The 24,401-nt window shown below is 43.1% G+C and overlaps 1 protein-coding gene across 2 annotated transcripts; it reads left to right on the forward strand.

Annotated features, from left to right (window-relative positions):
- Window positions 1-1,961: 1,961 nt before the first annotated feature.
- On the forward strand, window positions 1,962-20,850 carry LOC147431212 (1,4-alpha-glucan-branching enzyme, chloroplastic/amyloplastic-like). Of its 2 annotated transcripts, XM_086493843.1 has the most exons (14): window positions 1,963-2,119; window positions 2,305-2,406; window positions 16,003-16,234; window positions 16,579-16,648; window positions 16,758-17,027; window positions 17,141-18,047; window positions 18,120-18,236; window positions 18,535-18,597; window positions 18,686-18,793; window positions 18,986-19,087; window positions 19,165-19,232; window positions 19,331-19,412; window positions 20,441-20,557; window positions 20,643-20,850. In XM_086493843.1, exons 1-14 carry the CDS (start codon window positions 2,069-2,071, stop codon window positions 20,664-20,666), a joined length of 2,313 nt encoding a protein of 770 aa, XP_086349969.1. In that variant the 5' UTR covers window positions 1,963-2,068; the 3' UTR covers window positions 20,667-20,850. The 2 variants fall into 2 exon arrangements, 1 of the variants encoding a protein (XP_086349969.1); XR_015185678.1 differs by lacking the exons at window positions 19,331-19,412; window positions 20,441-20,557; window positions 20,643-20,850 and having other exon boundaries at window positions 1,962-2,119; window positions 19,006-19,087; window positions 19,165-19,236.
- Window positions 20,851-24,401: the final 3,551 nt, after the last annotated feature.

Here is a 24,401-nt window from a genome sequence, read left to right on the forward strand (position 1 = left end):
GTAAGCTACATCATATTAGTATAGATATAGGTATAGATATAGATAGGCTAAGCAGAACTCAGCTACACATTTGACCTTATCAATTGATTTATTTTCGTATTGTCTCAGACCAGTCCTCTGAGGCTTGTTTGCCTCCGATCCTGTGGATCGTCACTCTGCTCTCTTGTATGATTTCACGAAAGCTTGCCACAGCTAGATCCCCCTCAAACACGCGGCGGTTCCTTGCTTGCCAAATATGGTGAAAGAAGTAGTATCTGATTATTTGAGTGCAGATAAGAAGAGCAGGACTTCCCAACCTGTTACTACCAAAAAACAGATCAATCTTGAAGAACTTAATTTGCCATGTCCTTTGAATCCACTTGCATATTTTCCCAGCCATGCCACTGATTTCCTGGCATCCCATGAAAAGGTGGGCTAGGTCTTCACTGCCATGGCCGGGAGGTTTTCGTGTTGTTCTTCCAAAGAAACCTTTTCACTGGTTTTAAAAATTCTCTCCAGTTACACTTAGCCATCTTGAGCACGGGGCTGAGGAAAGCAATACACGGGATCATAAAAGCATTAATCACTCTAATCTGGCTTTGGAAGGGGAGGAGAACAAACTCCATCTTCTCATTTTTGAGCTTATTTTTTCAAGGACCCATTGAAATCTTTGCATGTGGGGGCTCCCAGGTGTCTGAATACACTCCCTTTGGAGATAATCTCTCCTGTCCAGATTGCAGGGTCAAAAGAGTCGTTCTCCGACAGGGAGATAAGCCTTGACTTCTCTATATTGCACTTGGATCCAGAGGCCACGACAAATGTTTGCACAATCACCAGAGCTCTCCTGACAACTTGAGGGCATGCCTTCAAGAATAGGATCGAGTCATTTGTGAACATTTTGGCCAATAGTTGGTCGTTGCCCGATAATGCCAAACCTTGAATCTCTCCGTGCGCAGCACTGGCTTCCAGCATCGTTATGAGAGGATGCGACCCGATGGCGAACATCAAGGGGTCCAGAGGACATCCTTGCTTTATAGACCTTTTAACCTCAAAAGAGCCCACAATTTTGTCATTAAACAGGAGCTCTGATTGGTTGCCAACGCCTAGTGTGCATATGAGACGACACAGGCGAGGCCCAAAGCCCAGAGCTCCCATGACTTCTTCTATTAGGACCATTCTATTCTATCATAGGCTTTGTCGAGGTCCAGCTGTAGCAAGATGCACTCTTGCTTGGAGAAGGATGCATACTCTATTCCTACAATTGCTGCCAAGATATTGTCATATATAGATCTCCCTTTAATGAATCCGTGTTGATGGGGAGAGATGATCCGACTCAGTAGGGGGGCAAGTCTAAGAGCTATCGCCTTGGCAATAATTTTGTATGCTACTTACATCATCGTAATGGGACGCCAATGTTTAAGTTGAGAGAAGCAGATCTGTTTGGGGATGGGCTTGATAAGCCCTCTCTTAACACTTGCATCTAATGACTCTTCGAAAACAGCTTGATTGGCCATCCATGTGACTGGGCCCTTGAGATCATCCCATAATTCCTTGCAATACTGCGTCACTTTCTATTCTTTCCTCTCACAAAGAAATCTTATTATGAAACTCTTCTCAATAGCCTTATGTAACTTGCCATAGTGAATTTTCACCTTGTTTGAGTTGAAAGCCCCACGAGAAGTAAGGAGGGGCTCTTTGAGCTTGACAAACTTAAGCTGCATTATAGAGAGTATAGATAGATTGCACTTCAATGGACCAACTTCACAAAATTTTGCTTGTTCGAGTGGACGAGCAATTTTTGTCTACCATGTGAATGACGTTTGGGATTTTTGTTGCCATTCATGTGATATTTTCAACCCCTTTGGACATGTGGACGGCCATCAAATCCTAACACCCAAGCATGAACCTTGAGCCTCAGACAAAATATGAGATGTGATAGTCAATGAGATTAAACTTTCATAAAAGATGCTCATTTGGTGTGTAAGAGCGCTTACACGTGTGGAGCGCTTTCACGTGTTCTAACACAGCATGCACCTGAGAGCTTAAAAATCGAAGGAATTGTGCCTCTTCAGTTGAGGAAAACAAGAAAATGGGCACAGCTGTGCCTAGCTCCCCAATTGCTTCTCTTCTGCCTCTCAAGGTCCTCCCCCCCGCTCTCTCTCTCTCTCTCTCTCACACACACACACACACACACACACACACACACACACAACTAACTAACCAACCAACCAATTTGTGCGTGGGTTTTAAATTCGATGAAGTGTTAAGCTGCAAACCAGCGTTTCTAGGCTAAGACATCTTATTGGGAAATGGCTTGCTTTCCAGAGTTCGAAGAGCCGAAGAGAAGCTGAAGCAGTTAGTAGCTCTCCATTTCCATTGCAGAGTTTCAAACATCTTTGCAAGCAGGCGCTAATAGCCAGAAACAAGGTAGTGTTTTCTTGCAGAAATTGAATCATAGATAACTGCATGCACTTCTTTCGAATGTGATTACGTGCCCACAGTAACCTGCATGTTGTGCGCCTTCAATGATGGCATTCTGCTGATAACGCCATTATATGTCAATACCATCTAGCCAAGGGACACCACAAATTTGTAATAGACATTTAATGTGTGCGCCATCAAACAGAAAAATGTTGATTGTGACACCCTTCAGTCATTACGCTGGTAATAGGACTTTTCAGAATAAAGCTATAGCTGTATTCTCAGCACCCATTGTAGTTCCTAGTATATTGGTTACAAATTAAAGTCACAAAAAAAAAGGCTGTTTCTCAAGCATACATAATAGGCTGATGCAAGGTACAAGTAGAAGTGCCGGTGGTTCTATAATTTTAAAGTTTCAAACTGCAACGACGTAAGTAATCATCTGGCAGACGGATGTGTTAGAGATTCCTATCCGATGGTGGCTCCTCTATCTCCCAGGAGCAGATTAGGGATGAGGATTGTTTTGTGGCTGCGGCCGGCCGTTTCCGAGATAGAGAGATCTTTTCTCGGAGATGCGCTCCACGATTTTGCCCACCCGGTACGTTGGTATGAGGCGGGACCCTGTTCCTAGGTCAATCTCTAGTGTTCTGCACTTGTGCTACTATATGTGTGGTCCAGGTCACTTTCGGTGAGTTTACACATTTAGTAGCAATTATTGACCATTTTCAAATCGTGGGGTTTTTATGCTGGGTAGGGCAAATCTGTGATTTTGCTATATATGCACACCACCTCCCCTCCCCCCTTGTGCTTAATGGCATGTTGTGATCAGTGAGCGGAGCTTTCAGCGTTTTGGACACACACCCTCTCTCTAGCGTTTCTGTGTAGCTCTCTCTCTCTCTAGCATTTTTTCCTCTCTCTCTCTCTCTCTCTCTCTCTCTCTCTCTCTCTCTCTCTCTCTCTCTCTCGCCCTCTCCCCATTGCATAGACACCCTACACGGTGTGTGTGTGTGTGTGTGTGCAGGTCATTGCCGTGCCTGTCCGGTGGGTGGTACATGCTAGGAGTTTGTGTACGAGGAGATATATCGTGACAGATCGAGATCTATTGGCTATCTGGTCTCGAGAGGAGGTTTGCTCGCGGTTGCAGACGAGATGATCACTCGATTCACCCTTCTCCGTTGCACCTTTGACATGGTATTAGAGCCACGATGTGCTCTCGAATTAGATTGGTGATCTGTGCGAGTTTTTGATGCTGAATTTTCGCGACGAAAAGAGACGATTTGCTTTTTTTTTTTTGCGTTTTTCATTCATTTGGGGTTGATTTCAGCTGTAGTGGGTAGATTTGAAAGTTTCCCTTCCTCTACCTCTACCTAGCCTTGTCACATGCCCAGGTTCTGTCACACGATGGAGAGGAGTGACAATTGTGACATGAATTCGGTATGTGATGAAGAAGTATGACCTGAGGTAGCATTCGGTGGTGCTGAATCACCTGTGAACGAGGAGTGGGGAGATCGGTCCCAGTTCTACACCGGCATAGGTGATCACCAACCAATCTTTCCCTCGGACCAGCAATTGAATGGCGACAACTATGCCATTTGGAAAGCGACCATGATGGGGGTTTTCGACTCTTACGTCTTTGTTTTGAGCAACTTTCAAAAGCCAAAGGATCCCTTGGGAGCGAAGTTATGGAAGCGTTTCAATCCTCGAATCTGATCTTGCATAATCCTCAATAGTACACTATCTGTTATCAGTCACATCTGATTGATGAAAGACGCAAAGTTGATTTTCCTTGCAATACTTTCCCAGGGACGGGTGAGAATGGGTAAAGACTGTAGTAATCCTTGTGCCTTATGCCTTTCAAACTTGACCTTTTGGCATACTAAACAACTGCGAACAACCGTCCACATCCTTCTTGAGTCTCGGCCAAAAGAAATAATGCTCCACCCCCTTCAAGGTGGTGTTGATGCCACGGTGACCCGTAAATGGTGGACAATGGCACTTTGTCAGAACCTTTTCTCTCAGCGGCTATCTAACGCACAACATTGTTTTCTTCATCAAGTAGCCATTCCGTATGGAATATCCTGGCACTATCTCCCCATTCTGTATCCTAGTAAAAACATCGGTAAAATCTGGATCGGTGGTGTACTGGTCAACCATATCCTCGAAGCTTCTATGATGGATCGTGGAAATAGCAAAGAGGAGGGGCTTCCGAGACAATGCATCTGCCACTAAGTTTTTCTGTCCGTGAACATGGACAATCTGGAAGTGAAATTGTGACAAGATGTTAGCCCACCACATCTGCTTTTCCGAAAGTTGCTTCTGTGACAAGAATTAGCGTAGACACTGATGATCAGTAAAGACCGTGAAATCGGCTTCGAGTAGATAATGTCGCCATTGAGTAAGAGCATGGATCACTGCCAATAGCTCTTTCTCATAAATTTGTGCTACCAATTTTGGCCTTGAAAACATTCTGCTTTCATAAGCAATCACATGGCCTTCTTGTATCAAGACCAATCCCAGTAAACGAGCACGTGCAGGTGCACCTCCTAGAGTGGAGTGCTACACCGGCACGGCGAGAGAGGAGAGGGGAGGACAGAACCTTCGCTAATATTTTGTAGGCTGAGTGAGAATGGTGATGGGACGCCATTGCCAAATCTCATCCAATGAGCCTCCCTCCTTGGGGATAAGGTATATCACACCCTCACTCATGCTGTTAGGCATCTCTCCAGGGCACAGAATGTGCTGGTAAGCGATACACAGATCATGACCAGGCAGCTTCCAGTACTACAAGAAGAAGTTGGAAGTCGACCCATCCTCCCCTGGGCAGCTACCCCGGGGAAGTGCCCTGAGCCTTGAGGGCCTTGTGGAGCTCGTCCAACAAGAGAGGCGTCTCTAGTCTATGGCGCATCTCCTCAGTAACTAGGCTAGGCATCTGCGCTTAAACCTGCTCTCTGCATGCATCCCAACGCTTTGATTGTGGCTCAGCTGAAAGCAACGCATGGTAAAAGTTAGTAGCAATTGCATGCATATCCTCAGGCTCCGTAGTGTTAGACTTACACCACTCTGCTGTTTCACAGGTCTAGGGCATACATGTACGGCTAGTATGTCTCTGGGCTGGCCACCCATAGTCTAGGTTGTACTTGGTCCGGCCACCCGAGTTTGGGGCCGGCCACCCACCTTGTCCGGGCGCCCTCATATATTTCCATATATCATTTTCTTGTTGGGTTGTGGGGGATTTTTCCAGGCTTTGCCCTGCCTCCCCTTGGGCACCTATTTATGGAGCCAGGGAGATGCCCACTTCCACATCTCTCATCTCACAGAGATCATACTGATTGTACTGAGGGTCTTTGTAACAGACTTGGACACTCCAAGTCGAGAATCTACCGCGACACCACAAGACTTCACTTCAAATAGGTCACAGTTTATTGGACATTGGCCCGGCGGAGTTCCGTGCCTAGAGATATTGGCCCCAAAGATTGGTGCCCCTTTCGGTATTTCTTTTTGTATTAATCTGCAACTCAAAGTACAAAGCAGTGGGAGTCTCTCACTCTCAGACTCTGCGTCCAGATGCTCTGCAGAGTGGGAGGCCTGCCCACTTATTTAAAGAGTTTACAAGGGATGCCAAAAGCAAAGCCCCAAAAGCTGAAAATCAAAAGCTCGTTTAAAAATAAAGCACCTCCAATATTCCTCTCACAAGGCTTAGTGGTAAAACAAAGCAAAAGCTTTCTCTCTTTCTCTTGCAACTTGCGTGGCCAAAAGCAAGTTCAAAATTTTGCCCTACTGTCGTAATCAGCACCGCAACAAGCGGGTGTCCGTATAGCTTGCCACGTGGCTGCTTTTCCGAAAAATACGCCGCGTTTTTCGGGGCTGCCGTAAAGCCATGCCACGTCAGCATTTTTTAGTCGAGCTCTTCGCGGGTATGCCAGCCGGGGGTGGATCTGTATGTGCACTACGCAGCCACGTCACCAGTTTGTGACATACCCCCCTCTTGAAAGCATTGTAATCGCCCTTGATTACGCCTGCAAAACAGACAGAGGCCATAAATTGTCTTAGCAGACATTGACTGTTAGTACCAACGCACTAGGAACACACATCTAGCACATGTACCAAATCGACAGTCACATCACATGACATCACAGGACATCACATGACAAATCACATTCAACATTCATTCGGATCTTAGACCATGATTTATCGGCAATGCAATTAGCAATCGCATCTAGGTCCACTCAGGACCTTATAGATGGCCGATTGACCAATCCCTATTGCAACCATGTCTATCGAGATCATTCAGACCAAAATGCTGTAGTCATTTCGTCTATCAGTTTTCTTGCACTTAAACAAGTCAAGAACAAATCAGTTTCATATTATCCGGAATTCCATTTCATAAAGTCATACAACAGAATATTGTCAGCTCTCAGTATCCCTGAAGCTCAAAGAAACATCAGTGACTAGTATTCAAAAATCGAGGCATCTTGTCACGTGACACATCCAACACTATGTGTCCGTGGACAAGCTATAGCATGATCAGGGTTTAGTTCAGTCAAGTTTGTCTAGAATGGGAAGTGTTCTGGCACTTTTGTGAGTCTGTTCGCAGACCGTGCATGCCCAGACACTTAGTGTAGATGCATATCCTCTGGTTGCACACAGCATGATCATAAGCATTCCAATCAGAATCCATTAGAATCCTTCAGGGGAATTTTCCAGTGCATTTAGCCTATTTTCCCTATTTTTGATATTTTTCACTTATTATTTTTAAGTGACTTTTGTTGGAAAGTAGGTAGGGCAAATTGAGTAAGTTTGTATATAGGCAAACCTAGGCTAGCACTAATTGGCAGAAGAGGCAGCAGGAGCACCTTGCTCAACAAGCAACTTCTTAGCAGAACCCAAGGGGCCTAGCGTTTTTGCTCTACAGCAACCACCTAACGTTTTTGGACCTGATCAGCCAGCGTTTTTGCTCTTGCAGATCCCTAGCGACAGAAGACTCAACAAGAGACCTAGCGTTTTGCAGCTGCAGGCCATCCGGCGGACAGCAAAGCCATTTTCAGCCCTAACGTTTTGCAGATTTACCGCGATGGAACACCAAGAAGCATCAGCGTTTTCAGTTTTCAGCCCTTGCACACCGTAGATCAAGTCCCGAACCTCGCAGATCTCACCTTCCCGCGGCAGTTCCTCGCCGCACGGTCAATTTCCGCAAGGTTTATAGTTTCAGCCCGAAAAACGCAGATTTCAGCATCTGTGCTTTTAGTGCGTCGTCGTCACATCGTTGCCATCGACATCGTCCCCGACATAGAGTCAGAATTTAGCAGATAAAGATTTACAGATTTCAGCCCCGAGTTTTCAGATTTCAGCCCGTCTCGTCGTCGTCCTCATCGTCGTCGACATTGTCGGCAAGTCCAAGCATTGTAGAGATTTGTGCAATCATAAGTAGACCGCTCTCGCCATAGAGAGTGGGGCCTTTGGAGGAGGGTTTTACAACGTCTCTAGTGTCGTATTCTCTTCTCTATCTCTCAGTCTCATGCACTTCCATTCACAGTGTCCATTCACTTTGTTTGTGTCCATTGCACTCTCTCACTAAAGGAACGGAAGGCTCTCCCTTCCGTAAGTAAAAGGAACCTTGAGCACAGTTCGGAGCACTCATCTTGAGCAAAGTTCAAACATTCATTCCGCTGCACCTTACATTGGTATTAGAGCTTTGGCAGTGTTCTGTATCACTCAAGGAAAGAACCACAAGAATCACAAGAATTTTTTTGCTTGTTGTGGTCGCACGAACCCAAGTTCACTTGAACGTGTCGATTCCTAATTGTGTTTTTGAAGAGTGACAGGAATCCCAGGAAAGAAGGGCTTGTCTAGCCTCCCCTTGTGCCTCTTTTCACTCATTGAGAGCGGGCCGTGCACTTAGCGGCCGGCCAATCGACGTGAGGCGGGAAAAAGCAACCTTGGTGTGAGTGCAAGGCCGCCAAGGGGTGCGCACGCAGAAAAGAGTAGAACTCGGATGAAGAGAAGATCCTTCTCTAACACAGATTGCAAGCGAAAGAAGAACCTCAAGAACCCAAGACCCTCAAGAACCTCAAGACCCTCAAGAACCTCAAGACCCTCAAGAACCAAAGAACCCCAGACCCTCAAGAACCCAAGTTCCTTGTGAACTTAAGAACCAAAGATCATAGTGCATGGTCATCACTCGAAGCGGAATGGATACTTCGCTTAGAGGTGATGAGCATGAGAGAGGCGACGAAGAATTTTCCCCACCAGGAGGTTTTTCCGACCCTCCCCCTTCCCCATCTACGCCACGAGTTGCACAAGATCCTATGGAGCTTTCCGACAAGATGGTGATGGACATGAAGTTAGACCGCGAAGCACGAAAAGTAGAAAGAGAAGCAGACAGAAAGGCCTACGAAGAAGAAATGGCAGCCATAGAGCGTCAGTATGACTTGGAAGAAAAAGAAAGTCAAGCCAAATTAGATCGCGAGAACAAAGAAAGAGAAGCACAATTTGATCATGAGAACAACGAAAGACGCAGAATATGACCGCGAGAATAAAGCAAGACAAGAAAAGAGCGACCAACACGTGAAAGAGTTCTTGCGACTTTTTTCTCAAGTGCAGGCGCACTTTGCACAGAATCAAGAAAAGGAGACTCTCTCAGTCTCTACTTCTCCAAAGCATGACACACATGATTTGCATGATGATTTAAATGATAATGATGAGCATGATGATTTGGATGACAATGACAAGCATGATGATTTGCATGATCAAGATGTGCTTTCTCACGAGCATGATGATTTGCATGAAGATGATGTGATTGTTCACAAGGATGATGTGTTAGTTATACTTTCTCTAGTGAAGCTAACCTCATTGCAGATTCGATCAGTCACGAAGGATCGATCTTGGCTCTCGAGCCTAGGTCCAAAGCACCCCTTCAGGAAGAACCGATCTTGGCTCTCGAGCCTCAGTCCAAAGAACCCTCACAGGAAGTATTATGTGTTCGCATGATTAGTCAACACGTATTGTTCGAGTGTTTCATTCGTGATCGTTTCCTGTATTTTAGTCAGCGTCTTTATGTGATCCCTTTTCCTAGGCATGACATATTGTACGTTGAGCACGTTTCACTCATGAATGAGCACAAATGTATGCGGATTGTTCATGAAAAGCTGAAAAGTATGCATTCAAGGAAGTCACATTCCATGACTCTTCCTTGGCATGACACATCTGTAGAAAGAGCACATGAAAGTATGAGCACCAAGCATGGGCATTTCCGTTGCGAATTGCCACAGTTGATTGCTTTCGATCAGAAGAGAGAGATTCGATCTCATTGTTTGCGTGTGTGTGGTGAACGGTTCTTTGTTCATCTACATTGCATGCACAGTCTTTGAGGGAGACAAGATTTTTCCACTCACTTGACATGGAATAGGTATGTTCATGGTTTTGTGTTGGAAGTGCTTTCATGAATTTTCAGCCATGGAGATTCTTGAAGAAGAAGGTAGATGCATGACTAAAGACGAAGTGGAAGCATTGAAGAAGACTTTGTGTCGCTTTCGGCGCGGCCCAAAGAAGCAAGCATTGCAGACCTTTATGAAGTTCAAGTACCGCACGACCCACACATCAGAGTGGGCCGGCGAAGAGTCCCTTCCAGGATTCTGGATGCTGTTAGCGATCTCCCTCGACGCCATACAGTTTGGTACCAGTACCTCACTTTGAAAAGGAGGGGATGTCACGTAACACATCCAACCCTATGTGTCCGTGGACAAGCTATAGCATGATCAAGGTTCAGTTCAGTCAAGTCAGTCTAGAATAGGAAGTGTTTTGGCACTTTTGTGAGTTTGTTCGCAGATCGTGCATGCCCAGACACTTAGTGTAGATGCATATCCTCTGGTTGCGCACAGCATGATCATAAGCATTCCCATCAGAATCCTTCAGGAGAATTTTCCAGTGCATTTAGCCTATTTTCCCTATTTTTGACATTTTTCACTTATTATTTTTAAGTGACTTTTGTTGGAAAGTAGGTAGGGGAAATTGAGTAAGTTTGTATATAAGCAAACCTAGGCTAGTACTAATGGCAGAAGAGGCAGCAGGAGCTCAACAGGCAACTTCTCAGCAGAACCCAAGAGGCCTAGCGTTTTTGCTCCACAACAACCACCTATCGTTTTTGGACCAGATTAGCCAGCGTTTTTGCTCTTGCAGATCCCTGGCGACAGAAGACTCAACACGACACCTAGCGTTTTGCAGCTTGCAGGCCATTTGGCGACAACAAATCCATTTTCAGCCCTTGCGTTTTTTATTTGCAGATCAGCCCCAGCGTTTTGCAGATTTACCGCGACGGAACACAAAGAAGCATCAGTGTTTTCAGTTTTCAGCCCTTAGACACCGTAGATCAAGTCCCGAACCTCGCAGATCTCGCCTTCCCGCAACAGTTTCTCGCCGCACGGTCAGTTTCCGCAAGGTTTACAGTTTCAACCCGGAAAACACAGATTTCAGCATCTGCGTTTTCAGCGCGTCGTCGTCGCATCGTCGCCATCGACATCGTCCCGGACATAGAGTCAGAATATAACGATAAAGATTCACAGATTTCAGCCCTTAGAGTTTTCAGATTTCAGCCCGTCTCATCGTTGTCCTCATTGTCGTCGACATCGTTGGCAAGTCCAAGCATTGTAGAGATTTTTGCAATCGTAAGTAGACGGCTCTCGCCATAGAGAGTGGGGCCTTCGGAGGAGGGTTTTACAACGTCTTTGGTGTCGTATTCTCTTCTCTATCTCTCAGTCTCATGCACTTCCATTCACAGTGTCCATTGCACTCTCTCACTAAAGGAACGGAAGGCTCTCCCTTCTGTAAGTAAAAGGAACCTTGAGCACAGTTCGGAGCACTCATCTTGAGCAAAGTTTAAACTTGAAACATTCATTCCGCTGCACCTTACACATCTGTTGACAAAGGAGCGGAGTAACTCCCCTCTTGTGTAAACTCACTGCACCAGATCTCCGGCCAAGCTGAATTCGGGGTTCCAATTGGAATAGACTATGCTAAACCAAAAGCTTCAAGGTAAAGTGTCACAATCTGAGGAGTATTCGCTAGGTCCTCCTCCTCCGTCCACTTCGCATCCAATGCAGGATAGTTCTTGAATTTAACCAAGAACCGCCTTCTCACTTTACCCTTAATCTTCACAAACAGTCTCGCTAAATGATCCGGCTTGACTGTTTTCTTCACTGGAATGAAATGAGCCTGCTTGCTATATCTGTCAATAACAGTCCAGAAACCATCGTGGCCACTCTGTGTTCTCGAGAGTATGATGTATCGCGGAAATAGCCAGAACCAACGGCTTCCGAGACAAAGCATCTGCCACCAAATCTTCTGTCCCTGAACATGGACAATCTGGAAGTGAAATTGTGAGAAGATGTTCGCCCACCGCATCTGCTTTTTCGATAGCTGCTTTTGTGACAAGAAGTAGCGTAAACTCTGATGGTCTTAAAGACAGTAAAATCCGCTCCGAGTAGGTAGTGCCACCACTGAGTAAGAGCATGGATAACCGCCAAAAGCTCTTTCTCATAAATCTGTGCTGTCAATTCCGGCCTTGAGAACAATCGGCTCTCGTAAGCAATGACATGGCCTTCTTGCATTAAGACCGCACCCAGACTACGACCACAAGCATCACAATATACTTCAAATGACTTTTGCAAGTCCGGCAAAGTCAAAACTGGTCCTGTAGTCAATTTTTCTTTCAATGTCTAAAAGGTAGTCACCTCTGTGGGTCCCCACGAGAAAGGTACTCCTTTTTGTGCCAAGATTTGTCACTTGACACATCCCAACCCTATGTGTCTGTGGACAAGCTACACCACAGCAGGGTTCAGTCAATCCAGTCAAGTCTAGATTAACAGTGATCTAGCACTTTTGTGAGTCTATTCGTAGACCGTGCATGCCCAGTCACTTAGCATAGATGCATATCCTCTGGTTGCACACAGCATGATCATCGGAATTCCCATCAGAATCCATTAGCATCAGTTAGGGGAATTTTCCAGTACATTTAGCCTATTTATTGGGATTTTCACTTATTATTTTTAAGTGACTTTCCAACAAAAGTAGGTAGGGCAATTTTGCTAAGTTAATATATAAGCAAACCCAAGTTAGCACTTTCTGGCAGAAGAGGCAGCAGGAGCACCTTGCTCAACAGGCAACTTCTCAGCAAGACCAACCCCCGCGACTACTCTGGCGTTTTCTCCACAGAAGACCTAGCTATTAATCTTTGAGCGAAGTACAACTCCTGTAAGATCCTCCGCTCTCAGACTCTGCGTCCGGATGCTCTGAAGAGTGAGTCCCTTAGGGCTCTTTTATTCTTACAAGGGATGTCCAAAAGCAGAGCCCCAAAATCAGTTAAACTCAAAAGCAAAAGTTCCAAAAGCAACTAGTCCTCAAAAACTGGCAAAAAGCAGCCAATGCAATTTTCGGAATTCCGTCTTTGTTGTGTGTGTGTGTGTACGGGTTGCACAGCCACATGATTAATTTGTGACATACCCCCCTCTTAAAAGAATTGTAATCTCCCTCGATTACGCTTGCAAAACAGCCAGAGGCCATAAACCAGTTTAGTAGACACTGACTCTAAGTACCGACGCACTAGATACGACACATCTAGCACTCGTACAAAGACGATAGTCACATGACATCACATGACAATCAATCACAGAAACATTCATTCCAAATCTCAGACAATGACTACTAGCAACGTATTTAATAACCACATCTAGATCCATTCTGGAGCTCATTCATGTCGAGTTAATTAATCCCATATTGCGATCATGTCTATAGAGATTTTTTTTTTCGACTCAAGCACTGTCGTGTGCAAATAGTCATTCGCCTCAAGCACTGTCGTGTGCGAGAATCATTTCCGAGGATCCCAATCCATCACTAAGTTCATACTGAACAGAGTGGTCCAATCATTCATTCCATTGAATCATCATGATTCATGATTCGTTATCAGGTTCATTCGAGAGCTGTCACTGCTCCAAGATCATCATCATCATCTCATTCTCGATCCTATTGTCTGTCCACAGATAGAAGGTTCTTCCATATTAGTTTCATTTAAAATTCATGCACATTGAAGCGAGTTCCCGTTCCTATTTCCGGTTATCTGTTACAAACAACTAGATTGTCAGTACATCAGTATCTCTTTCAATGTCCTTTCGAGTATCTGGTTCATCTTTTGGTCAACAGTTCTGTTCCAGCTCTTCCTACGAGTAAAGCTTTTGCTTTTCTGCACTCGTATGTCCTTTCAGCTTTCCAACTCGTCCTGAGAGGAGAATCAATGGCCTCATGCCATCTCGAGTGAAATCTAATCAATGGGGTAATTCTTCAGGTGTTCGCAAATCTCGGGTCTCTAGAGTGCTTCATCAATCTTTTCACACCCATGTCAACCTGTAGTGGATGCTTGTATTTTGTTCCGGCAAATTTTTTTTAATTTGCCCAAATCTTCATTCTTTTCTGAGTTTTGGTGCCTGATTTCAACTGGGAGGTGTTATCTCTGTCAGATTCTCCACGAGAACCCATGTGTAATCTGGGATTCTTAATGGCTTTATGCCCTCTAAGACAGAGCGATGACGACGAGAGTGCGCCCGATGCGTGATGTATGAAGGGTGGGGGTGACTGATAAATCCGGGGTCGGTGCACGAAGATTCTTCAATAACAATTTCCAAAATTGTGCCCAAGTGATCTGTCTGCTCTTTAGTAGGACCGGTATGCTTTGAGAAAAGCACACGCCTGATGCTCCGATACCACTGTAAGAAACTTGGACACCCCAAGTCAAGATTCTACTACGACACGAGAGAGAATCACTTAAAATAGTTCACAACTTTAAAATCACAGTTCAATTTGGTCGACGCGGCCCGGCATAGTTCTGTGCCCAAAGAGATTGGCCCCAAAGACTAGCGCTCCTTTTGGTATTTCTATTATATTAATCTTTGAGCAAAGTACAACTCCCGCAGGGTCCTCCGCTCTCAGACTTTGCGTCCAGATGCTCTGAAGAGTGAGTCCCTTAGGGCACTTTTATTGTTACAAGGGATACCCAAAAGCAGAGCCCCAAGTTAAACTCAAAAGCAAAAGTTCCAAAAGCAACTAGTCCTCAAAAACTGGCAAAAAGTAGCCAGCGCAAATTACCGGATTCCGTACAGCCCTGCCACGTCAACAGGCAGCGTGAAACGCGGAAATCCGTACAATCTGCCACGTCAGCATGTCAGCTCAAAACGCGGAAATCCGTACAGTACTGCCACGTCATCTGTCAGCGCAAAATCAGAGATTTCCGTACAGTCAGCCAGGTCATCACTTTGCCGTGTGTGTGTGTTTGGGTTGCACTGCCACGTCATCAATTTGTCATAATGGCTACCAATAATCTTGCAAATCACATAGGTGGCCTGAAGGTGCTCCACCTCTACTGCAAGGCTCGCTTGCTCTGATGGCAACAAAGCAAGTTGGACGGTGGGGTCGGGCGAGGGGACTTCATCTGAGTCCCTCTATGGCAAAGCACAAGCTTCCATTTGTGTCTGCTATTACGAGGGAAGTCAAAAGGGGCGAATTCCTGCTGAAGCGTCGCGTGAGAAACAATCCTAAGGAGAGGGGAAGCGAATTCAAGCGAGGGGTGCGAGAGAGAATGCGGGCTTTTGGGGGGGGGGGGGGGGGGGGGGGGGGGGGGGGGGCTAGGCGAGGAGGGGGGTCAGGATGGCGATGGCGAGGGAGGTTGCATCAGCAATGAGCTCGTCCGACTGATCAATCACGTCTTAATAGCAATCCTCAAAAGATATCTTAGAAATATGTTTTCCTGGTAAAAGTTGATATTTTGATGTTATACATCCTCATGGGAAGACTCAAAAGCATCAAAAAAGGCCCCACTAAGAAAAACAAAGTTGATGAAAAAGGTAAACAGATCAGATGTAGATGCACAATAATTGATAGAGGGTAGTCATGATGGGGAGGCAGGATCTAGCAGAATGCTGGTCAAGGGGCCAAGGTGGCAAATAAAAGATGTGTAACCTCCAAAGTATATTGGAGCCCTACATAACTGTATTGCAGATTTAGTTTAGCAGTGGCTCTCAAAATGGGATCAATGTTTCCATTTGTGTGACATACACGATGATGATGCAAAACATAAGCACCCCACTTACAATTTTTTGATGTGAATTGAGCCAGACGAGCTTGTGCCAACCACTTGGCAGGTTTAGCAATACCTTTGTACCTACTGACGAGCACAGTCGAGCTTTTGATGCTTGAATGACAGGTTCTTGAGTTTGGTATGCTACGTAATGGAGTTGCCTCTTTTAGGGCTTCGTGGATCTCAGGAGATCTTCTAGAAAAACAGCCAAGAAAGTCTTGACAGTTCTTAATTGCTTCGAGCCCAGGATTGTCTCATATTCTCTTTGGTTTTCCTTGTTACAAGCCTCCACTGTAATCTTCTTGCCTTCAAGTTCCTGTGGTGCCGTTGGTGTTGTAATTGAACAATTTTCTCTTCTAAAAGAAAAGTACTCTTTTGCGAATGGTCCTATTTTCTGGTATCTTGGATTCAAATGTACCCCAAATGTTTGAGTGAGGTTTGTTGGATACACGTGCTTATGTTCTTGATTTTCCTTTTTTGGTCAGGAACTTCTGCCTTCTTGCAACAAAGTGGACTCTTTTGCCACAAATGTGTCCACGTCTAAAGGGGACCTCCTCCATAGTGATTTGGCCATGGATAAGGAGCTGTTGAAAATCTTTCAAGTGGATCCTGAACTAGTTCCGCATGCACAACATTTAAACTACAGATATGAGCAGTACTTGAAATGCAAGGAAAAAATCAAGAAGTATGAGGGAGGTCTTGAGAATTTCTCCTCAGGTGATGTAAAAGGACCTGTTCAAGAAGCTCACACACAAATCCAATTTTAAGGACAATTCAAACAAGAAATCTTCCATAAAAGCATTTCAGGATTGCAACATCCTGATGCGTTCTTATGGAGTCCTATTCCTCCAAGGGTTCTCTCTTTTTACAACTTTTAAGGAGTTGGCACATGTGTGTCCATGTGCGCATGCGCACGCACACATGTTTGTGTAGTGGTTATATCAAGAACCAAAGAAGGCATACATGGCATGTGTGAGCTAGTCATAAGGATTGATTAGGTATTAACGTAACCTGCAGAATCATACCGTGGCTACTAATTTCTGCGTATCATATTTGTACAGGCTTCACAAAGTTTGGTTTTAACAGAGGAGGTGATTGCATCGTGTACCGTGAATGGGCACCTGCAGCACAGTAAGCTATTAAACATGTCACATAAGTGCACAATGCATAGCAGTAAGTATTGTTAGTTACAATTGGCGATACAAGCGGTGCTATGAGAAAAGCTTTCACTATTCTGCAGATCAGCACAATTAATTGGTGACTTCAATAATTGGGATGGCTCACAGCATAAGATGGAAAAGGATGGATTTGGAGTTTGGACCATAAAAATATGTGATACCAATGGGAAGCCAGCTATTCCTCATGGTTCAAAGGTGAAGATTCGCCTCCAACAAGGAGATGGAACTTGGCACGATCGAATTTCTGCCTGGATTAGGTGGGCCAAAGCTGAACCTGGAAAATTTGGAGCAAGCTATGATGGCATTTACTGGAATCCTCCTGCTTCTGAAAAGTATGGAGATTTTATTTTATATGCTCCTCAAAATTATGAAGGTTCTGGTTGCAACAGTCCTTCTATTTGACAATTTGATACATTAAAATTTACTCGATTTTTTTAATCTTTAGGTATGAGTTTAAGCACCCTCCACCCTCCAAGCCATTGACACCTCGGATATATGAAGCTCATGTTGGCATGAGTTCTGTTGAGCCTCGTGTCGCAACATATACTGAGTTTGCTGACAAGGTTCTACCCCGAATTAAGTCAAATAATTATAACACGGTGCAGCTAATGGCTGTCATGGAACACTCTTACTATGCATCCTTTGGCTATCATGTGACTAACTTTTTTGCAGTTAGTAGCCGTTCAGGGACACCGGAGGAGCTTAAATATCTGATTGACAAAGCACATTCCTTAGGGCTGCGGGTCCTTATAGATGTTGTGCACAGCCATGCCAGCAATAATATCACTGATGGTCTCAATGGTTACGATTTTGGGCAAAGCTCAGAATCTTCCTACTTCCACACTGGTGATAGGGGCTATCACAAACTCTGGGACAGCCGATTGTTCAATTATGGGAATTGGGAAGTGCAGCGATTTCTATTGTCCAATCTAAGATGGTGGCTTGATGAGTATAAGTTTGATGGTTTTCGGCTTGATGGAGTCACATCCATGCTTTATCATCATCATGGCATACACATATCCTTTACTGGGAGTTACTTTCAATATTTCGGTCTCGGCACTGATGTTGAGGCAGTGGTCTATTTGATGCTTGCAAATGACCTCATACATGAGCTTTATCCTGATGCCACAGTAATCGCAGAAGATGTTTCTGGGATGCCAACGTTATGCAGGCCTGTTCATGAAGGTGGTGTAGGGTTTGACTATCGCTTATCCATGGGAATTCCAGACCAATGGATCAGACTTTTGAAGGATGTTCGTGACGAACATTGGAATATGGGAGAAATCTGTGGAACTCTCATGAATAGGAGGTACACAGAGAAGTGTGTGGCATACGCTGAAAGTCATGATCAGGTAGTGTGTCCCTTAATACGTTGCTTGATGTGTGGTAGAGTTCAATTAATGATCTGTTTTTTCCTGTCTCAGTCAATTGTAGGGGATAAGACTTTCGCTTTTTTGCTCATGGACAAGGAGATGTATACAGGCATGTCAACCTTGAAATCTATATCGCCTATTGTTGATCGAGGCATTGCACTGCATAAGGTCCTTTTTTATATATCTCTAATTGCATTTCTCAAGTACTAAAAACTTGAACTAGCTCCACAGTTCTGGAGGTACAGTTATTTAAAAGGCTTTGGTTTATCGCATCTATATTACTTAGCGTTTTATTCACATGAGGAGTCCTCTGGGTCCACTTTGACAGTACCATTAATTATCAGTGTGGGACAGACTGTTTAGTTATCCATACATTTCTTCTGATTAACTACATGTTAGGCCTTTTGAGCATGCAACTTCCTATCCTTTTAAAGTAGCCTTTTCAAACCTTTTACTTTTGCTGCAGATGCTTCATTTTCTAACAATGGCACTAGGTGGAGAAGGGTATCTGAATTTCATGGGAAATGAGGTAAGTTAACTGCATTTTCATGCTTGCATGAACAATCTCGGAGCGTTTTTTTGTCTCATGTAATCGGAGAATTCTTTGCCCTTCCAAGTTTGGGCATCCTGAATGGATTGACTTCCCACGAGAGGGCAACAACTGGAATTACGATAAATGTAGAAGGCGGTGGGATCTGCTAGATACAGATCATTTAAAATACAAGGTAATGCCATCAAGTTTATTTATTCAAAATTTCGTCACTAATCTACAAAGCAGAGGGAAAGGATCGTGGAGAGGGGGAGGGATGGAGGAGATTTCTGAACTTTAGTCATAATTTCACTTAAGCTATTGGTCTTGTTGTTTCATTTAAGTGCTTGAATTTACAACGAACTCTGATACATCAGTTACTGTGAAGTTCATGAACAATTTTGACAGAGCTATGAACGAACTTGATGAAAGATTCAGCTTTTTGATATCATCAAACCAGTTCATCTCATGTACAAGTGAGGACGAAAAGGTGTGCTTCTAAAAGACATCATCTGACTATGAACTGCAAGTTTCTTTTGCTTAAGATGAGATATAAATGGTTTACAGGTAATTGTTTTCGAGAAGGGTGTTCTTGTGTTTGTTTTCAATTTCCATCCTTTAAACACCTATGAGGGGTAAGGGACAACGTGCTATGCTTCCATCGAGTGATTTTTGTTTCTAGCTTTATGCTGTATACGAGGAGGTTGTAAGTCAGTTTTGATGACGTGGTCAGGTACAAGGTTGGCTGTGACTTACCAGGAAAGTACCGCATCGCACTTGATAGTGATTCCCTGGAGTTTGGTGGGCATGGTCGAGTAAGTAATGGCTAACATGAGTACTTCTCTTGGTTTTTCCTCGTTTCTTACTATGGGCTTTTATACGTCTGAGATCTAAAAGCCTGTGGTTGGTACTAGTAGTAAGTGCTTTGATTGATGTAAATGGGTCCATAATTGAGCTTTTATTAATTATCAGGTTGCAGTCGATGTGATGCAAGTTGTTGTCCATGGTTAGAAACGAGTTTTTGACTGCCAGTAGAATTAATTTATGAAGTCTTCATTTGACCTTTCCGTGGACGATATATTTCTGAGAGGCCTTCGTCCCCTTTTCAGCAACTTTGATAGCAATGTCCTGTGAGTGTTGATATACTAAGGGAGTAGGAATGGCTTTTAATGGTGTACTAAGAACATGCTCGAAGGGCTTAACTCTTTCACGAGCAGCAATTAATTTCTGATCTATGCTGTGAGATGGCGCATTTAGTATAAGGCTTCGAGAAACGTCTGGGCTCACCTACCTGTGTGGGACGTCCAAAATATAAGAGCTAACTGTGCTGGATAAAAAGATGGGAGCTTGTACTTGGAAGTATCGTGACTTGTCAATAAAACTTTCATGGGCCTCTTCACAGTAATTTCACTTGCAGGTTTTTGGCTGTGCTATGTATGGCACTCACTGGTGCCTACTAGTTTTTCTTCTGGGAGTCTCCTAGAAGCATGCATTATTGGTAAGCTGATAATTATCAATGAGCAGTTTTTTATTCTGTTTTATGTTTGTCTGGAGGAAACGTACTTCCAGAAATTTTCCGCGAGTGACTGTCAGGCCCCTTCCTGATACTCTTTAATATTATGTTTGGCCTACCGTGTCTTCGCAAATGGCTTGTTTACAGGCTCTTTTGATGCAACAGTAAGTTTTTCTAGATTTGATGGGCAGAAGAAGACAGCCTTTGAGGCTTCACTGGTGCTCCACATGAAGCTTGGGATACATGCTAACTTTAATTTACTCACAGGCCACATCCTGGCTTGGTGTTTGTAGAGTAAGCATTAAGTCACTATGCTTTCGTGCTGTGTAGGTTGGGCATGGCATCGATCATTTCACAAATCCGGAAGGGGTACCGGGAAAACCGGACACCAATTTTAACAATCGTCCTAACTCCTTCATGGTGCTTTCGCCAGCACGAAGCTGCCAAGTAAACCGATGCTATTCTGTATTAGTGTTTTCTACACGGCTTACTATTGTAGTGAGTCGTAACATTGCTTCTTTGTGTTTTTCAGGTCTACTTTAAAGTCAAAGAATGAAGGATGATATTGTAGGAGTTACTTCTCAGAATAAGTTTCTTTCCAAGAATGGAGGGTAGTGGCTTATTGGGATTGCCAAAGAACATGACCAAATATAATTGATTAGGCAATTGATTAGTGAGAGCTAATATTGCTATTTTCTAGTATCTAATTGCCTCTAATTTGAAGCCCCTTAAATTATCTATGTATTGGCTCGATTTTCCTTTACGTACTTTTTTGTGTGTGTGGGGTAGACTAGATGTCTTAAGCTCTAACTCTTTTCAAACAGCCCACGGTGGGGCCATCATTTACAAGCTTGAATAAAATGCTGTTGGGGTGAAGAAGGAATTAGCTTGTGCAAAAATTTGCCTGGGTTATAAAACAATCTCATAGACGAGTCTCATGGTAATTTATCCAGATCTGTTTCTCTTATTACCCAGATCTCTCCGTTTTAATAGTTTTGTAATTACCTTATGAAACTAGTTCTGTCAAATGGCACATAGTTGTTGCTTGTGATTGGACATTTTGAGGTACTTGTGATTGGAGTATATATGTTGGCCGTATGCATCGTGGTTGTCGAAGAGGAGCTTTCTTGCATCAAATTTTTCGAGTACAAACAAATGTTCGTAATTGATTTCGGGACCAGTCAAATTTAGGTAGTATTTATCAACTCTACCTTTCAGGAATAGATGAATGTTTGTTATTGATTTCTCGACCAGTCGGATTCAGGTACTATTTGTCAACTCTTTCAAGGTCATTTGTCTCAAAGTGATGCCCCCCCCCCCTCTCTTTGGCTTGATCAAATAAACCATAGGGGAGAAGGATGGAAGGTTGATCAGACATCTCCCTCAAGTTCGGCTGAAAAGTATTAAAAGCAAAAGAATTCGTGTTCGTTTCGGGAGGGTGGGATCTTGATTGTAGAAGCTACCTCCCAAGGCTACATTCACTTTTTGAATTTGCCTTAGTAAAAGACAATACACATAAATAAGCACACTTTACATACATCTTCAAAGTAGGAAATTCAATTCATCTTTTTAAGCATGTATTTTGCAAATTTTTTCTTTAAAATCTACAATGAATATTTTATTTCTCCTTTTGCTTAGATGTAGAGTTTTTTCAAGTTAAGACACTTTAGAGAAATTTTAGCATGCTTGAGTGATCTTCACCTTGTTTCTTCTACCATGTAGATATGAAAAAGCTTTTTCTCATATTTTGTTGAACGTGCATAAAAATTGATAGGTGAATGGAAGTGTTGAGAAGAAAAATTTAGAGTTGCAATTGAGTTTGAGGAATCCTATCTATAGTAAATATTTGGCCATGACCATAAGTGTGTACTATTACATGAGAAATGCAAGATTAGTGTAGTTTTGAGTTAAGAAGTATTGGGTTGCAAAGCGATTGTTATATATAAACTTGAAGAGCTATTGATGCAAGACACAATTTGTGAAATAGTGTAAATCCCCATTCACAAATATACGTATATTTGCAATTGCAATGTAGGTTTGCCATGATTTGGGTATACATGTAGACCCAAATGTGTTCTCATGAGCTTTTTGAAGCTTTAGACATTTGTTTCAAGATGTAGATATGTTAAGTTTGATATGATTTATCGTGTTAGTTCGTAGTTTGCAAATGTACAAGCAATGTAGATCGTAAGACTTTGACTCGGTCTTTGTGAGAGTAATGTAATTTTGGAAATATTGTCCTCTGCAAGTACATTATGACTCTTACATGCCGGTCTCCTTTATGCAAAACACAATTGATTTGTAGATTGGACAATGTTTCCACTGCAAATTTTACAGGGTGGGACCAAAGTTGTGAACCATTCAGGGGACTTTTGTACATCGATTGGCATTGCCAATACTGACATATTAAGATAAAGGATTGCTACTTGTGGGTTAGGGGTAATCACAGAAAAGAGTTCATGGGGATTGATACAAATGCATTGGAAAAAGTCCAATCTTTTCATGTGTGGATTGCTCAATATTGACAATATTATTCCGCACGTGCCTCTAGCCTCTCACTTGAACTCTCCAAGGCTCTCCCTCAAGGCTCTCTCAAAGAGGCAAGCTGATGAATTCATTTCATGGTCTGTTGGGAGTTGAGTGAAATAGGCCATTTCTTTTTAGAGAATATTCAAGTCTCTAGATACGAGCACATGCACTCACGGATTGGTATAAAGGCCAAGTAAGTTGTTGGGCATGGTTGCTTATCGACTAAACATTAACTTACCCATAATTATCTTTTTAAAGAAGTGAAAAGGGAGTGTAGCTAGTTATTGGTTCTCGACCATTTCTTGTGTGATCTATCCCACTCACTCCATTTTCAACTACGATCTTCAGCTTGCATTAGTGTAAGTGTATAGCTTGAGACCAACTCATATAAACTAGCCATGTAACTTAAGATTTTTGATGCTGCAACTCTTTTGATGGAATCAATGATCTGAAATCTTGTGCACAATTTTTTTGCAGCAGCTTGCAAGCACAATTTTGCAGTAAAACACATTCTTTATCATAACTTCCACACATGGACCCACATTGATGTAAAGTCAGGGTTTCATGGTTTTTGGCACACTTCAAACACATTAGTATAGTCTATTTTGCCCAAAATTGCACTTTGAATTTTTGGAACGGGAAGGGTTTAATTTGGTGGTTAACATTGGTATAGTCTATTTTGCCAATATTTGCACCAAGAATTTTTGCAACGGGAAGGGTTGAGTTTGGGGGTTTGGCACACTCCGAACACATTGGTATATTCTATTTTGCCGAAATTTCATTTAGAATTTTTACAATGGTTTAGCAAGCTTTCTTTTTACATAATTTCTTCAAACTTTAAACACCGCAATAACATGACAATTATGCAAATGGATATTGGAACATGTATGTTAGTTGGTACTCTTGCATGTATGTTAATATTGGTACTCTTGATGACCTATAATAATGTGTGAATCTATATGCGACTCCTTTGTGACATCAATGCTCACGGTTATTATCGATCTTTAATGTGCATGCATTTGTGCTATGCTTATGTAAACGCTTGAGTCACTTTTAGAGTTGCTTTTGTGCAAGTGTGTTTATGGTCATGCCCTTCATTTGCAAGCATATGCTCATTTTCTAGAGCTCGTGGATGTCAGATTTGATGTGGCTTAGTGTTAGTTATGGTTATGATGGTGACACCTATATATTCACGAACGACAATGTCAATTTTGACGGTTCCAAACAATTTGTGCATTGTTTAGGGTTGTTTTATTTCATTTATGTGCATTGGATTGTAACTATAAATCTATGTATCCTCAATATGGCTTTTGGCATCATATATATTTATAAGAGCTCTTGGGGAATTGTTCATAGTAGTTCCTTTGACACTATGATAATCTTATAGCTTTCATAGCACTTGCAACATTGTGATTAAGTTCAGATGGAAGCTTTTACAACTGTCTATGCACAAACTTTTCTATTTTGGCAATGGCATGTTCTCTTTCAATCTCACATATCTATACGTCCATTGTGGAGACTACCTTTGCACATTACTATCGTAATCATATTGACATTTCCATGCATTTTAGTAAAGGCACATGTCTGAAATTTATTTTCACAAATTACGACCTTTGTGATGGTTGTGGTGAGATTTTTTGAAGGTGAGTGTTGGTGCCCCCGTGAGATGGAGTAGGTTTGCTTGAGATTTCCTTTCACAACCTTTCCATAGGGTATGTATAGATTGGGTATGACTATTTTTCTCATTAATCGTGAGTTGGGT

This window comes from Adiantum capillus-veneris, chromosome 21 (genome assembly GCF_014529385.1).
Source record: "Adiantum capillus-veneris isolate H3 chromosome 21, ASM1452938v2, whole genome shotgun sequence".
NCBI classification, from domain to species: domain Eukaryota; kingdom Viridiplantae; phylum Streptophyta; class Polypodiopsida; order Polypodiales; family Pteridaceae; genus Adiantum; species Adiantum capillus-veneris.